At 39.4% G+C, this 17,284-nt stretch overlaps 2 protein-coding genes across 2 annotated transcripts in view; one reads left to right on the top strand and one right to left on the bottom strand.

Annotated features, from left to right (window-relative positions):
• The first annotated feature begins 41 nt into the window (after positions 1-41).
• Positions 42-8,295, top strand: LOC108879587 (uncharacterized). The gene is made up of 16 exons (XM_018670908.2): positions 42-1,144; positions 1,242-1,403; positions 1,968-2,138; positions 2,305-2,379; positions 3,297-3,415; positions 3,857-4,031; positions 4,321-4,446; positions 4,624-4,667; positions 4,745-4,844; positions 4,939-5,153; positions 5,530-5,710; positions 5,913-5,996; positions 6,152-6,297; positions 6,591-6,832; positions 6,982-7,091; positions 7,818-8,295. The coding sequence occupies exons 2-16, from the start codon at positions 1,272-1,274 to the stop codon at positions 8,031-8,033; spliced, it is 2,136 nt and encodes a 711-aa protein (XP_018526424.1). The 5' UTR covers positions 42-1,144; positions 1,242-1,271; the 3' UTR covers positions 8,034-8,295.
• A 6,589-nt stretch (positions 8,296-14,884) lies between these two features.
• Positions 14,885-17,284, bottom strand: part of LOC108879530 (probable serine/threonine-protein kinase clkA) — a 14,778-nt gene continuing 12,378 nt past the window's right edge. The window contains exons 4-7 of the mRNA XM_051077262.1: positions 16,895-16,983; positions 15,807-16,807; positions 15,074-15,159; positions 14,885-14,934 (exon numbers count right to left, since the gene is read on the bottom strand). Coding sequence (XP_050933219.1) covers positions 15,830-16,807; positions 16,895-16,983 — 1,067 coding nt within the window. The 3' untranslated portion in view covers positions 14,885-14,934; positions 15,074-15,159; positions 15,807-15,829. The remainder of the gene's footprint in view (positions 14,935-15,073; positions 15,160-15,806; positions 16,808-16,894; positions 16,984-17,284) is intronic.

Below are 17,284 nucleotides of genomic sequence, written 5' to 3'. Positions count from 1 at the left end.
CTCAAGCGTTTTGCTTGAGCATTTCAAGCAAGTTAGTTCATCCAAATTGCAGCCAAAATGGTTTACATTTTATAGCTATGAAATTCTTTCTCACAAGTTCCTTCTTCCTTTTAAGATATTTTTTAAAGATTAAAGTTACTTACAAGAAAAATGTGAAAACTGCCACATGATGAGATGTCAAGCTTTTATGAAGCTTCATCAAGATCATGTGAAATTTAGTAAAGAATAGGTATTAAATCTAGAGTTTGAGCCCATGAAGCTGCTGATACTGCAATCAGGAGATAATCACTTCTGCAAAACAAAGGTATCTTGTGTTGATGCTTTAGTTGACTGACACATTGATTTTAGATGTTTAATGTGTGTGTCACCACAGCTTCACCAGAGAAATGAGGTATGACCCTTACGCAGCACTGTAGTTTTGACTTTGTTCCAAAAATGAAGATTAGATAATAGATTACTGTCATCAACTGAAGTATGTCCTCCCTTACTTTGCTTGCAAAGACACTGAAGTAAAGTAAATCAACAGATGTAAGATGCAAAACAAAGTTGAGAGATTAAGATTGAAAGAACAAATACAGCAAAACCACAGAGTAAAAGGTTATGGAGTCTGTAAATCACAATTTGGTCATGAAATCTTTTTTTATATGTAATAGACTAAGACTACTTAAAATTGACTCAATCATTGGATTAATGATGAAAACAAAAGGATGTGTGAAGAGGGGTTGATTAATGGCATTAGTTGTGAATTGGTCTTCTTAATGGAAACTACAATGAACAATTGAAATACTCAATCCACATTTTATCATTGTAAAAACACTGCTGAACCAACCAGAGCTTTTTAACAAATGTCTAAACCAATGACACCTTCAGGACCATCCACAGAGCCAATCACAGCCTCAGAGGACAATTCTGAGCCAATCAGAGCTCAGGACTCTGATAGCGCTCAGCTTGAGGTAATGAGACCTCAGCTGTTCAGATATTTGGGAAGCCAGGGAATATTTGGGAGTTAAATTGTTTGGGGGAAACTAGACTGGAAATGGAAAGCAGTACTAGGCATGAAAACAATAAAAAGTGGCAAGAATACTGAGACCAAGGAGAAAAATAAGGTGAAATAAAATACAAGCAGAGGAAACCTCAGGCTAAAGTAAGGACTGACCACAGAAAGGATAGAGGTAAAGAAGACAAGTAGCAGGACACCAAAAGCAGGATCAGTAAAGGAGAAATTTTTTTTTTTTTTAAAGAGATACGAGATTTTGGTTGTGTCTGCAAGGATGAAGTTGGGTGAGAAGAAGGCAGCGCTGCTGGCCATCACAGAAAACATTGAGATGGAGCTGTTCTCTTCAGAGGAACCATGCGTGGTGATATCCACACAGGAGAAGGAGGAAGAACACATCTTTCACCAGGTGTGTCTCCGGTAACACTGAACATTTAACAAAATGAAAAACCAGGAGAAAACTGTGGTGATCCTCAGTGTGCTAACTGATGTGTTGGTTTTTAGCAAAAGCTTTGACTAACACACACAGCACAGTGCATGTGTTCCAAATTAGCAGAGTTGGAGTCATCTGTTCAGTAGGAATCTATTTAAGAAATCATAGGCTACTGCTGATTCCTTTACAAATGAATTATTGTCAAGTTAATGTGACTAATATAGGCCAGTAAAATGTTATTTGTGATGCTCAAAACATTTTAATTATACTTCTGAACATAAGTATGTTACTGAGGCATTAGTGTTGCCCCTCACTTTAGATAGAGGTGTCTGTCAAATGAGTAAATGTAAATGTAAATACCACATGTTAGTGCAAATTGCTATATACTGGACAAAGACTGAAACAAGAAATGAAGGCAGTCATGCCATGTCCCAAACAACAACAGTTGACATTCACAATAAAGCATCACCTAATCCCTTTTGGGATCATATGTATGTTTGTGTACAATAAACCACTCCCTTTTCCTCTTCTTGAACTCAGAGACACCTGGAGCATCCTCTGGTCCCTGACTGTGAGGAAGAACCAGAGCCTGAGGTTCAGATCCAAACCAGGCAGCAGGCCAAGCCCAAAACAGAGCCCCCTGCAAGGACAGAGACTGAGCACTATACCCCTGACCCAAGCTTCATGGACGAAATAGAGATAGAAATGGAGGTGAGTGATAATGATGGGTGTAGGTAAGCTGCATATAAAAAAATAAATCGAGCTCTGCTACTCTTAATGGCACATTTTCCTCTAAGCAGCTGTTCAGGATCTCTTTCAGTGGGTTTGGTTAGTATGTAATATCTGCATTCTTCTTGCTTTCCTTCCCTCTGCGCAGGTCTTTCCTCCCCCCCGAGTGTCCGAGTGTGAGCTAGTGGAGATAAAGTCAGATGATTCTTCTATCATGACCCCAGTAGGTCTCATCAGGTTTTATTATGTTTGTCATTTTCTAATCATCTGGATTTAAATCCATGCCTGTCTACATGATGATCTATGTAAACAGTGGGCCAAGATCATGTATTATTTTAACATTTTAAGAGTTAGAATTATATTACATACAGTGCATTGGCCTAATTAAAGCTCTGTCATGCATAAACTCTGAGCACAAAAGGCAGGCTGGGCCCAAATGCCATTTGTTGTTTACTCATTCAGTGAATGATTCATTTAGTCAATCAATCAACACTTATCTGTTGCCCAATCTATTACTTGTGTGTAAAGTTTCAGTCTGCTCTATCAGTCAGTGTGTTGTGTACTGCAGGTTGTGCAGTATAAGAGCCTAATCCCATCATATAGGAAAGTGTTATTTATGTCACCAAGTAAATGGGCACATTATGAAAGGGCCAAAGTTTGGTGTAAAAATAAATTAGAAGCAAAGATACATCTTAAACATATATATCTAATCATAGAGGGAATGTGCAGTCTGATTACACGTGTCAGAATGTAGTTTGGTTAAGTTATTGATTCTTTTATTGATTTGTTTTTTTAATTGATTATTTGTTTAGAGCAAATGCCCACCACAAATTCCCAGAGCGCAAAAGTTTGTCTCATAATTGCTTATTTGAAGAAATTCAGTTTAATAAATTATTACAATTCTTCTGGTTCTTTTCTGTTGATTGTCTAATTAATCAACCAATAATTTCAGAGGTAATGTTATCTTATGTTTCATAGTTGAATGCTTTTGCGTCAAAAAGGGACAAATTAAAATTCTGTCTGAGGTTAAGACTATGAGAAACTGTTCAGACATAGTTTGATTTATCAGTGTGTGTAATCTACCAATCTGTTTGTCCACTTAAATAATCCGCTTTTGTGACTTTGTACTGTCTGTTGCAGCCATCACCAAATAAAATTAGTCGTCTCAAATGGAAGAGACTGGTTCCACAGAAGACAGGACTGGTGGTCAAAGATGTGGTCTGTCTACCCAGAGGACTCTACCTGGCACAGCTGGAGAGGTGAGAGTGTGTGTGTCCACTGGAGAGGTGTTACTGTAGCGTAAATTAATCTGTCCCATCTATCGTTCTTGAGATTGCTACCTGTCTCAGTGAGGAATTAGTGAGCTGTTGTCCAGAGTTTGCTCCAGGGCAAATATCTAAAGTACTCATCAGACTACTATGAAATTTTGTATGGATATTCATAGTCACCTGTAGATTCATATTTTGTCACCACTGTGATCCTTTTCTATAGCAACAATATTTGTCAGAACTTTCTCTTGAGCAGCTCCACCACACACACATTAGTTTTCCTCAGAGGATGAACCCTTTCCATTTTGGATATTGTGGGTGTTTAATTTGTGGTCATGTTTTCTAGTGACATAATCATAATTTCTGATGTCTATTCATATCCTTTTGTCCAATAAAAATGTACCAACAATGTATTTCTCTCTGTCCCCACAGACATATTGTTCCACGAAGCAAAGAACGAGCAGCTCTAGCGGCCATGGGAATGACCGCTCGTATCACCATTGACTATAGTTGGTCAGCCAGTCAGATGGAGAGTCGGCTGGCGATGCTCCTCAGGGGTCAGTTTGTAAAACGGGCAGGACAAAGGTTCTCCTTCACATATCTACAGGTGTGTGTTTAACATATTTTTCTTTTCATTTTCTTTAGCATGCACATTTTGGGTTACAAATTCAGTTTTAATTTATGACATCAGTGTAAGCAAACTTGATATACACAAATGGCCATGTTAGTGTGAATGAGCACAGTATTCATAATGAAATAAAATGTGGAGTACATGTAGCTTTTTTTCCAAATAGTTTGGTATGTGTAATGTGGCTGAGTTGTGGCTATAATTCTTGGAAAGTTTTGATTTTCTAAATTTTAGTACATTTAATTGCAATGGGATGTGTTGTTTCCAGTGTGTGCAGGGCTCCAGGGTGCTGTTTGTCCCAGACACTCCTGCAGAGGGCTGGACTGGAGAGCAGGTTCTAAGGATCTCTGGACATGGCCCTTTGTATATCTTCACCCACCAGGACTACCCACAAGTAAACCAATGCTGCTCTCTAGTTCTCTTTTTAACTTGATTTTATTGTTTCCATGTTAGTGGTGGAAGCTTTTGTTTCAATAACATAGGTGATCTCAACAATATGGTAACATAATAAATTAAACCAATTCATTTTACCTCCACATTGAATTAAGTTAAGGTACTCTTCTCTCAACAGGCAGAATCTGAGAGGTCAGCAAGGGAGACACCTGTGGTGAACAGGTAAAAAAGAATTGTCAGTTCCTGGGGTGAGTGGTCAACCATATTACTGGATTACATAAATATATGTGTGTTGTCAGGAAGGAGTTTTGTCTTGAGGCAAGTACAGAGAGCTGCCAAGATGAAGACAATCAGATAGGAAGACAGACCCAGGCTCGTGTTCGCAGGACCACAGAGGAGGTCAGTTTATTTCACTCTTGGTGAAATATGAATACAACAACTTTTTGACAAAACAGTCCAAAAAAAGTCAGATTCTGCGTCTTCTGGTGTGCAGTTCACACTGGACCTGGACACCGTCCTGAGGCTGTTCAGACAGGAGAACATGGATCGAGATGTAGAAACCCACATCCAAGTGAGGAGGAGAGACCTGCTCCGCAGCGCTCTGAAGGTGGTGAGGAGGCCGGATTTCTGTTTCAGGAAGACGCCCATCATTTCCTTCAGTGGAGAGGACACTGCTGGCCATGAGGGACCTCTCAGAGAGTTCTTCAGGTTATGATTATTTACCTCATATTTTGCATGAGGCACATGCTGTATTTTTATCAATGAGTTCAATCACACATCCTAACCAGGCTGCTAACATGAACAGAGCTGTCATTAATTGCTAGTTTTCCATATTCCTAGTTGATTTTTTTTTTAATTAATTGATTGTTTAGCTTATAAAATGCCAATTGTAGAGCACAAAGGGAGTTATTCAAATTGCTTTCATTGTTTGACCAACATCTGTGAAGCAGCAAGTGTAATCATTCCAGCACTGATGTGTTTTTTAGAGGAAATACACATTCTGTTTTATAATGGCAGTGTACACCAGGTCAATGAACTATAATCAGTAATCTCTGACAAAAGACTTTAATTTCTTCTCACAAAGGTTGACTCTTCTTGAGCTGCAGCAAAGCTCTGTCTTTGAGGGTCATCCAGGACGCCTGTTTTTGACCTATGACCTCACAGCTCTCGAAGATAGAAAGTATTACGAAGCAGGTGTTCTGATCGGGTGGTCTCTTGCTCATGGCGGACCTGGTCCTCGTTGTCTACACCCTGCACTCTACCAGGTTGTGTCATTGGTATTGTGGGAGATTCTTGTGGTTATGTTGTCACTGCTCATTGCTTGGATGCTTGTTCACTGCACTTTCTACTTCTTCATTTATCAAACTGTGTCAGAAGTCTCTGTTGTTTTCTATGTCTTTTCACTTGTCAATAATCATGATGTCTTTGTAGTTTTGAACTCCATTTAATTATTCCATGTATTTACAGTTTATGTGTGACCACAATCCATCTTTGGTGGACTTCAGCTGGACAGACATTGTTGATGCTGAAGTACAGATCCGACTGCAACAGGTAGCTCACACAAACCTGCATTTGTGTGTAGAGGCAGTACAAAGGACAATGGGATTACAGCAAACATTTATTTAATCTCTTTCACTCAACATTATAAATGTTTATGCAAGTATGCCTCATAAAAAATGAATACTTACTCTGCCTACCTCTTCTAGCTGCACAGTTGTGCTGATGTGAAGCTGCTGTCTCCCAGTCTGTGTGACTGGGTATCAAGCTGTGGGATTCCTGGAATCTATTCAGCCCGTTCTGATGAAATACCAGCCATCTATATCCGCCTGGTCAAACACTACATCTACCACAGGTAGGACACAAGCATGTACACAGGTAACATAAAATGCATCCACACACTTGTTCTTTATATCCCATAAATTGGTTTGCTGAGTGGTTTTTAAATGCTTTAGTTTTAGTAATTGTTATCCTCTGATCATCTCCACTTTTTTAATTTTTAAAAAGGTCAAGTGAGGTAATTTAGCCTTTGCTTTATAATTTAAGATCTTGCACACAAACTTTCAGACCATATTGCATTGGATAAAAACAATGTTCATCTTCAGTGAAGTAGCAAGCCATTGAAACAATCACTCTGCTGTCCTTTAGGGTGGCCAGTATGATCTCCCAGTTCACTGATGGGCTGAACAGTTGTGGTGGATTGTGGGATATGGTACAGTCCCACTGGGAGGCATTTGTACCAGTGATGACAAGCATGCAACAGGAGCCTCTGACCCTGGAAGAGTTTAAACAGCTATTCACCGTCTGCTACAGTCATCAAGACAGTCAACTGAGGGCAGCTGAGGAGGCGACAGCCAAACACTGGGAAACAGTCCTTACCTTCATCAGCAGTAAGCATTGAGGGGAAGCAAAAAAAAGACTCTTGCGGCTCTTGAATCAGGCACTAGGAAAAGAAAAGTATCAATAAAATGCTGCAAGTGTTTGAGGTTGTACTGAGAGAGCATTTTGATTAAAATAATTCCTCCTTGTGGAAAATCAGATGGTGAGGCAGATTTTTCCTTTGAAGACATCCTCGCCTTCATCACAGGAGCTGATCATTTGCCTCCTCTTGGGTTCCCCAGGTTGATCTCCCTGCGTTTTTACTCCCAGGTTGGTATTTCTCAGATCAGCATGAGAGTTAGCGATGAATGACACTCATTAAAATCTTGCTTATTTTACCAAACTACTACTGGGTAAATGTTTGCAATAAAATCACTGTACATTACAAAATGCTTTTCAGCCATCAGACTCCTTCTGGTATTCAAAATGTTCTTTGCTCACCAACCCTTGAAAGCCAAACACTAAATGGAAAATGGCAAATGCAAAATGGAAGGAAAACCTTTACATGTTATTTTCCTTTCTAATTTTCAAACTTTTCTATTTTCCATTCCCATTGCACATTTCCATCTAAGCATTTGCATTTAATCTTTTAATTTTAACATGAATATTTTTTAAATCATTCTATTTTGAATTGCTTTTGAATCAATTTGTCATTTCAATATCCAATTTGCTTTTTCAACTTGGAGAGTATATTTTTCATTTCTTACTTTTTTAGTTTTAGTTTTATATGTGGGTAAAATTATCTTCAATACACAGCAGCTGTCAAGTACATAAAAGATGCAATAACATGACAAATAATGAAATGAATTAATTAGAATGATTGTATTCACTATCTTTCTCTGACTCTTATTTCTACGATGTTGCATCGGCAGTTGATAGCATGAAGTGGAATTTTATTACTAAAAGCATCTTTTTAGAGGCAGTTAGCTGAGGACACTGTTTCCTGATAAAAGGTGTCCTCTGTCTCAAGATAAATCTTCATGTCACTTTCTCCAGGATGGTCTTCCCCATGCCTCCACCTGTGCTCTGGAGCTCTTCCTGCCAAGGGCAGTGGTGAGGGCTAAGGATCTGTTAGCCCTGCTGAGCAGAGCTGTGCACGAGGCCATGGGCTTTACATGTCTCCAAACAGAGGGAGAAGGAGAGGATATCTGCACAGAAATGATGACAAGTTTAGGAGCTGGAAGCCCTCCTGGACACCTTGTGTCCTGCTAAGTCTGAATTTGTGGAACTCAAGAGGTTTCTGCAGGATATCAGCAATGTAACTGAGAAAGCCCACACCACAATGAGCAGTAAAAATGCTTGTCTGCGAGAAGTTAGATGCATTAGTCAGTATAAATCAGGTGACTTGATGAAGAAGCCTAGACCAGTGTTTGTAATATAAGCTGTGCACATACTACTGGTTTGTTTGTGTCATGGAAAAAATTATGTCTTTTGGAGGAGTAGGAGGAAATTAAATTCTGATAATGAACCTGGATTAGGACTTGTGACTGCTGTAAATATCAGATCAGATACGATGAATTGTGCTGACATACTTAACTGGTCAGACAGGTACAGATACAGGGAAATGAACTTCCCTTACAGATGAGTTCCTCAAGATGAATTTGTCTTCTGTGTTTTGTTTTAATCTTTTTTTATTCCAACAAACAGTAGATACCAATCCTAAAGTTATGCACCTCCAACATATTTTCATGCTTCCTTTTTGACAGATAACAGAATACTAATCCGATTAACCACAGAATTTCACATCCTTGTGTCTCTGCTGATACTTGCAGTTTGATACACTGAGCCTTGTTACACATCCAATAGCAAAAATCTCACCTGATATTATTTGTTTTTTGTATTTTCAAATAATGTTTTAAGGCAGATCTGCAATTTGATGTATAAATATGCTTTAAAATCAAATGTTGAATAAAGTCTCTTTTTAAAGGATTTACTAAAGAACACAGAAGAAGAGTGGCTACTTTAAAAAGATATATCTTTTTATTTATCTTTTAGAAGGATATAAATATATGTCAATAAATGCCACACCAAACATACATTCTAGTACTACAGAACACTAAAATAAGAATATTAGTACCAAAATAATAACTTCAAAAATATATTTAAATCAGTAATATTGAGAAGAAAATCCAAAACACTAGCTGTATGGCCTTTTATACATTAACATAGATTTTACATTATCATTATCACTCATTACCAAAACTCATGATAATGAGTTTACCAAAACTCATTACTAAATGGAAGAGAGAGAGGGCAAATAAACACACGTGTACTCATTAATATGTGCCTTCAGCCCATGAAACAGAAACTTTTAACAGGTTGACCTGCATACAGAATGTCTCCCTCCCTTATCATTTCAAGGTTTCGTTTTGTAGTGCAGCACCACCCAACAAACAAGCAGTGCTTTTGTATTCTGTACCACCAGCGCATCCTTGATTTGCTGTCTTTATACATTTACTTTTGACTGTTTCTGTCCACATGAAGCCTCTATGGGGAAACCTTAACCCTTTGAATGCTTGTCACAGTGACTGTGTGGGCTGTGAGGAACTGGTCTCTAAAAAACTAAACAGAGAGAATGTACATCAGAAGATCTATCTCATTGCCTTCTCCCTACTGTTTTGTATTGTGTGTATGTATTGTCTTGCTATTGTTGTTGTTGATGCTGCAGTTGTAGTAGTTGGGGGCAGCAGTTGTTGTAGTGGATGCTTCAGTAGTGGTTGTTGGCACTTCAGTTGTAATAGATGGTGCTTCAGATGTAGAAGTTGGTGCAGCAGTTATAGTATTTTGGGCAGCCATTGTGATTGTTGGTGCTGCAGTTGTAGAAGTTGGGGCAGCAGCTGTGGTTGTTGGTGCTGCAGTTGTAGTAGTTGGTGTTGCAGTTGTAGTTGGGACAGTGGTTGTAGTTGTTGGGACCACAGTTGTTGTGATTGGAGCAGTGGTTGTTACTGTTGGGGCAGCAATTGTAGTTGTTGGAGTTGCTGTTGTTGTTGGGGCTGCAGTTGTTATTGGGGCTGAAACTGTTGTGGTTGGAACGGTGTTTGTTGTCGGGGCAGCAGTTGGAGTTGCAGTTGCAGTAGTTGCAGCATCAGTTGAGGTTGTTGGTGTTGCAGTTGTTGTTGGGGCTGCAGTTGTGGCTGTTTGTTCTACAGTTGTAGTTGGGGCAGAATTTGGAGAAACTTTAACCCTCTGAATGCTTGTCACAGTGACTGCATGGGCTGTGCCATTCTCATTGCCTTCTCCCCACTGTTTTGTATTATGTGAATATATTGTCATTGATAATATTGACTGAAAAGAATTCACAAGACAAAGTTATTTTACCTGTTTGACAAGCTCAATGATGGTTCCATTGCTGACCTTGCCAAAGGAAGATATCCTCACCTGAAGATGTGCCAGTGATACAAGTCCTGCAGGAATAATAATACCTTACATGTGGAAATTGATTGTTTTTGAACTAGAAATTTAAAAAACAAGTCCTTGAATAAACACTTAATGCAGTTCCATTACTAATTTTAAAGGTAATATGAGGACATCATCACTAAGGATGTTTTTCTACTGAACAGCAGTGGCTTTAAGAGTTATATAAATGCAGATTTTTTATTATTTATTTATTATTTTATGTTTTGTGTATGCACCTTGAACTTTACATTTGAACCCATATTATGCTTTCCTTTACACTGTGGCAGCTATGTCCACAGTGACTAAAAACACACCTTCTCTGACTTACATTTAAAAACTTAATCTCAGTTTAATTTACAAGCCAGTTTTTTAAACCACATAGATAATATACAATATCTTTTAACTGGAATCAAAACCAATTAGAATAACTTACCTTGGCTTGTTGTTATTTCATTTCTAGAGGTTGTTGGTGCTACAGTTGTAATAGTTGGGGCAGTGGTTGTTGTTGTTGGAGCAACAGTGATTGTTATGAGAGTATTGCACAAACTGTTGTTACAACAGACTGGTTCACTGGTGAGCGTAACAAAATTTGCCACAATGAAAGGTAGGGAGTTCAGGCTGGTACCAGCTAGACATACACTTTGAGATGCACAGCCCAAGGCAGGAGCAATGTTGGTCCCGTCTGTCACTATAAATGAAAAATAACATTTGTGTTGTACAAATTGGATTATTATCAGTTAATTGATTCAAGAAAGAAGTATTCAGCTCCTTCACTTAAATACCATATAGAATATATTATAACAGGACAGAGGGACTATTCTGCATGAAAACAACAATATTTATTGTGACACAAGAACATTTTTCTGATAATACTTTATTAGTTCAAGTAAATATGTCAGAGAAAGGATGCCAGTATTCTTTATCTATATTATATTGTCTTAAATAGGATGGTCATCCATCTGTACTCACAAGGTAGAGTTTCTGAGTTGCAGTCATCTGTGTTGCAGCACTTAATAGATGAAACTGTACTGGAAGCACCTGTGTTGGCTGAAAATGTCTGAGAGCCTGTGACTGGACACTGGGAGGGTGATGCACATGCCTTGTAGATTTGCTGTCCTGTAGTTCCAGTTTGAGTGGCTACAGAGTCAAAGTGCAGTTTGTTAATGTTGATGGAAAGCACACAGAACTTTGCAGTACATGTATTCACTGAAAAGTAATAAATGATATGAAGAAAAGACTACCTATAATGGAAGCTGTTATACACATCATCTCTGAGGAGGAACATGTAGCTGATGCTGTGCTTGAACACTGCTGATCTGTGCAAGTGTGACACTGAAGTGCTCCAGCTGCAGTGGGGAGAAATATAGTCAGTGAAGTGATGATCACATTTAAATGTGGCATTTAGTATAGCTGTTCCTTGAACTCCTTTTTATTATAAATTTTATTTATAATAACAGTCTCTGCAACTTGTCAACATGACCAAATTGTTTATGTAGTTTCAGCAAGAGTTTTTGTTTTGTAGCTATTTCATCTTCATGGCTCATTACATCATGCTCATTTTTCCTTTCTTTGAGGTGCCATCTTCTGCAGCTGTCAACACCTGTTCATCATTTTGAACTTGTTTTTGATATTCACAATGTTCACACAGTAATGACCAGAGCTTGTAAAGTCGAGTTTTACAGATTTGTTGAACGTTAGTGCTCTATCATTCTCCAGATCAATTACTGTCCCTGCCCTTTTCATGGAGGCTTTACTCCACTATGACATCAGTTTCAATGTGACATTTAGTCGCTCCAATTTTTGCAGGAATTTTCAATTCTTTTGTGGAATGTACCACTTTTCCATCTCAGAGAGTCTCCAACTCTGTGTTTCTGATTTTTTCATATCATTCAACTCCTCCTGGCTCAGCTCAGCAAGCCAGCTCTCCAGCCATTTCTGTCCACAAACAGTCCTTGTGCAGGCGGTGTCAATTATAGCTGAACCATAATACTCTGTCATAAAGATTTCTACTTGAGTGAGTGACTTTTGCGTACACAGTGATATGACACTCAACTTCATCTGTGTCACTGTCCTCACTGTCCTTGACTTGTTCACCTTTGTGTGGGTAGTCCTTAGCCCAGTGGAATGTGGATTGACAAACACCACACTTTGTTTTACCGCCATACCTGTCCAGTGGATTTGTGCCAGGCACATGTGTTTTTTGTTGATCCTTTTGTGGCCATGGTTTGCCTCTCTGTCATCTCTGCTTGGTGCTAAGTGTTGTTTCTTGATTAATCAAGATCAAGTTTCGCAAGTAAAGTGTTCATACCCGTGTCTGTTTAAGTCGTCTGCTGGTATTTCCATTGCTGTTTCTCTCGCTCTGCCAGACAGTGCTAATACTACAGCAAGCGCTTTCTTGTCTTTATTAAGTTCTGTGACTCTATTCCAAATTGCGACTTTATCCTTCCAGCTTTCATACAGCTTCCCCTCATCAAAGCCTGGTGGGACTCTGTAGTTGGTAACCATCTTCTGCTACCAATGTTACTGCATAAAAAGACAAACTATTGAAGTAGCTTTACATCTGCTTTATTAGCAAACACCGCCCTATTTCCAGCATGCAACAAGTCCCCACATTTGGCTGGTACACAATAAAAGTACCCTCTTTATGTCACGAGGTCAGCTCCTTGACCTGTCTGTCAGTGTCTGTCTGTTTGTCTCTCTGTGTTGCCTGCCCCTCCCCCTTGCTCTCTGTCTCTCCTGCTGGATCTGCCACTCCACACCTGCTGTGCCTCTACAATCAAGCTCACCTGTTTCCTATCAGCCCATCACCCAGGATGTACTTAATCCCTGCTCCTGCCTTCCAGAAATAACACCTGTGAGTTAACAACTTGACTCCTTAATTATGCACATATATTTCCACAGCTAGTAAGGAAGTAACGCTTTTTGCTGCATATGAACTTAAATACTGCAATGCATATAATGCACAGAGACTTTAAATGTCAGTTAGCCTACGTAATTCTTATTCTTATTTCAGTATACCTGTAGTATACTTCAGTATAGCCTGCTATATAGAAAAAATGAAGAAGTTCTTAAAAACTCTCTAGTACCTCCCGAGACTTAAATGTAGAGTGACCTGTGCTGGAGAGCACCCAAGTGAGAGTCAGAGAAAGGAGCAGCTTCATCGTGATGAACAGGTTAGTACTGTGGAATAGTTTCCTGGATGGTGATACTGCACATCATCAGCACATCAACACTTTACATACTGTATGAGTATTGAATAACTTCATGACACATGCTTAATTCTTGACTTGGGAGTGTTCCAACTTTGACGGTGTAATCATTCAGGCTCTCACCTCCTCTTTTGTCACACACTTCATCATATCAACACACCTTCCCACACCTGTTTTTTATTTCAGGATCACTTATTTATGCATCAAAACAGTAATGTCTAATGTCTAAGCAAGTCTATAAAAGTTTGGCTCTATAGCCTTAAGTGAAAGTGAAAGGTTGCAAATAAATGCCACACCAAACATACATTTTAAAGTCTAGAGAACAGAACAATAAATAAGACATTTTGTAAATCAAATATTGATTAAATCAGTAATATTGAGAAGAAAGTCCAAAACACTAGCTATAAGACCTTTTTCATGGATTTGACAATTAGTAACCTCATTACCAGGGGAAACAAGTTTACTAAATGGACTGAGAGAGAGGGCAAATAAACACAAAACACATATGTATTCATTAATATGTGCCTTCAGCCCATAAAACAGAAACTTTTAAAAGGTTGACCTGCATACAGAATGTCTCTCTCCCTTTATAAAGTATTTCAAGGTGTTGTTTTATAGAGCAGCACTGCCCAACAAACAAGTAGTGCTTTTGCATTCTGGTTTTCCAAAGACCTGGGAAGACAGTCTGAAAGCTTTATTGATAAACTCCTTCTGTCACAAGACAAAACAGATTCACATTCAGAGAACATGACTGCTTTTTTCCAGTAATACTCTGAGAAACCATTCCTCTTCCCTAATCCTGTATTACAAAAGTCATGCACTTGGTATAATGCACTCACCAAGGTTATTGTTGTTGTGTGAAATGTTTCCTCATTTATGCATTAAGAAAAGGAGGAGTGAGCAAGAAACAGTTTATGTTTCCTGGTTACTAGGCTTGCCAGTGTGGCTGTCACTTCTCAAGTTACAAAGCATGGGAATTACACCTCATTAAAACCACCTCTTTGACAGATCAGATTGCTTCCCATTATACTGTGCAAATAATATGACACTTGACTCAAATGGACATCTTCACTATTCACATTTCTGAGAAGTACAGTCATCAGTGGATGATTTTAGATTAAATTTGACGAAATAATGATAAAGAGACACAAGAGGACACTTCTCTCACACCTGGAGTGAAATCCAGGTACTTCCGGATGGTCTGGAAATAGTTATTGTAGGTCATTTTAGCACAGTGGAGTACACTGACCTTTGATGAGTTGTACTCAAAATGTTGAACAATTCAAAAGAAGCATCTCTTTCCAGATATGATAAAATAAGTGGAGAGAATCGCCCCTTCACACTGTGTTACAACTGTACTACTAGCACAACCTTGAATTGCTGTCTTTATACATTTACTTTTGACTGTTTCTGTCCATGTGAAGCTTCTATGGGGAAGCTTTAACCCTTTTAATGCTTGTCACGGTGACTGTGTGGGCTGTGCCATTCAGGAGCTGGGCTCTAAAAAACTAAATGGAGAGAAAACACAGAGAATGTACATCAGAAGGTCCTTCTCATTCCCTTCTGCCCACTGTTTTGTATTGTGTGAATGTATTGTCATTGATAATATTGACTGAAAAGAATTTTCACAAGACAAAGTTATTTTACCTGTTTGACAAGCTCAATGATGGTTCCATTGCTGACCTCGCCAAAGGAAGATATCCTCACCTGAAGATGTGCCAGTGATACAAGTCCTGCAGGGATAATAATACCTTACATGTAGAAATGTTTTTTTTTAAACAAACAAAAATAAATGACTTGCGTATGTCAATGTTGAAGATTCCTGGTCCTTGATTATGCACTTACTACAGTTGCAGCAGTGGCTTTAAGAGTTATATAAATACAGAAGACATTTTATGTTTTGTGTATGCACCTTGCACTTTGCATTTGAACCACTACAATTGTGATGTATGACTATATTATCTAAATGTTCTAAACAATATTTGAGTTTGACAAGACATGAGAGAAGTTGGGATTGAAATGTATTTTATGAAATGTCTTTAAAACCCTGTAAATGTTGCTTCAAGTCACAGCTGGAAGTAATCTTGAATAAAGTCCTTTCAGTAAACTACATCAGAGTATAGAAAAAAAAAAATCAAAAACAAAATGAAAAAGATCAGGGGTTTCTTACTGTCTGGGATGTTGCCCAAATATTTTTCTTTTCTTTGCATCATGGCAACTATGTTCACAGTGACTAAAAATAAACCTACTCTGGCTTACATGTAAAAAGATAACTTTATCTCAGTTTGATGTACAAGTCATCTTAAGGTTTTGTTAGAACCACATTAGAATAATATACAATATCTTTAGACTAGAATCAAAACCAATTGGAATACTTTACCTTGTGTTGTTGTTGTTTCGTTTCTAGAGGTTGTTGTAGTTGGGGCAGAAGTTGTGGTTGTAAGTGCTGCCATTGTAGTAAGGACAGCAGTTGTGGTTATTGGTGCTGCAGATGTAGTGGTTGGGGCCGCAGTTGTGGTTGTTGGTGTTACAGTTATTGGTGCTACAGTTGTAGTAGTTGGGGCAGCAGTAGTAGTTGTTGGTGCTACAGTTGTAGTAGTTGGGGCAGCGGTTGTTGTTGGTGCTACAGTTGTAGTGGTTGGGGCAGCAGTTGTGGTTGTTGATGCTGCAGTTGTAGTGGTTGGGGCAGCAGTTGTGGTTGTTGGTGCTACAGTTATTGGTGCTGCAGTTGTAGTAGTTGGGGCAGAAGTTGTGGTTGTTGGTGCTACAGTTATTGGTGCTGCAGTTGTAGTAGTTGGGGCAGAAGTTGTGGTTGTTGGTGCTGTAGTTGTAGTGGTCGCAGTTGTGGTTGTTGGTGCTACAGTTATTGGTGCTGCAGTTGTAGTAGTTGGGGCAGAAGTTGTGGTTGTCGGTGCTGTAGTTGTAGTGGTCGCAGTTGTGGTTGTTGGTGCTGTAGTTGTAGTAGTTGGGGCAGCAGTAGTAGTTGTTGGTGCTACAGTTGTAGTAGTAGGGGCACCGGTGGTGGTTGTTGGTGCTGCAGTTGTAGTAGTTGGGGCCGCAGTTGTGGTTGTTGGTGCTACAGTTGTAGTAGTTGGGACAGCAGTTGTGGTTGTTGGTGCTACAGTTGTAGTGGTTGGGGCAGCAGTTATGGTTGGTGGTGCTGCAGTTGTGGTTGTTGGTGCTATAGTAGTAGTAGGGGCACTGGTGATGGTTGTTGGTGCTATAGTTGTTGTGGTTGGGGCAGCAGTTGTGGTTGGTGCTGTAGTTGTAGTACTTGGAGCAGCAGTTATGGTTGTTGGTGCTACAGTAGTAGTAGGGGCACTGGTGGTGGTTGTTGGTGCTATAGTTGTTGTGGTTGGGGCAGCAGTTGTGGTTGTTGTGCTACAGTTGTAGTGGTTGGGGCAGCAGTTGTGGTTGTTGGTGCTGTAGTTGTAGTAGTTGGACAGCAGTTGTGGTTGTTGGTGCTACAGTTGTAGTGGTTGGGGCAGCAGTTATGGTTGTTGGTGCTACAGTAGTAGGGGCACTGGTGGTGGTTGTTGGTGCTACAGTTATTGGTGCTGCAGTTGTAGTAGTTAGGGCAGAAGTTGTGGTTGTTGGTGCTGTAGTTGTAGTGGTCGCAGTTGTGGTTGTTGGCTGTAGTGTGGTTGTGGTGCTGCAGTTGTAGTGGTTAGGGCAACAGTTGTGGTTGTTGGTGCTGCAGTTGTAGTGGTTGGGGCAGCAGTTGTGGTTGTTGGTGCTGTAGTTGTAGCAAGCAGTTGTGGTTGTTGGTGCTGCAGTTGTAGTGTTGAGGCAGCAGTTGTGGTTGTTGGTGCTACAGTTGTAGTGGTTGGGGCAGCAGTTGTGGTTGTTGGTACTGTT

The sequence above is a fragment of the Lates calcarifer genome, linkage group LG17, assembly GCF_001640805.2.
Source record: "Lates calcarifer isolate ASB-BC8 linkage group LG17, TLL_Latcal_v3, whole genome shotgun sequence".
Classification (NCBI taxonomy): domain Eukaryota; kingdom Metazoa; phylum Chordata; class Actinopteri; family Centropomidae; genus Lates; species Lates calcarifer.
This window is presented reverse-complemented; position numbering and strand designations above follow the sequence as displayed.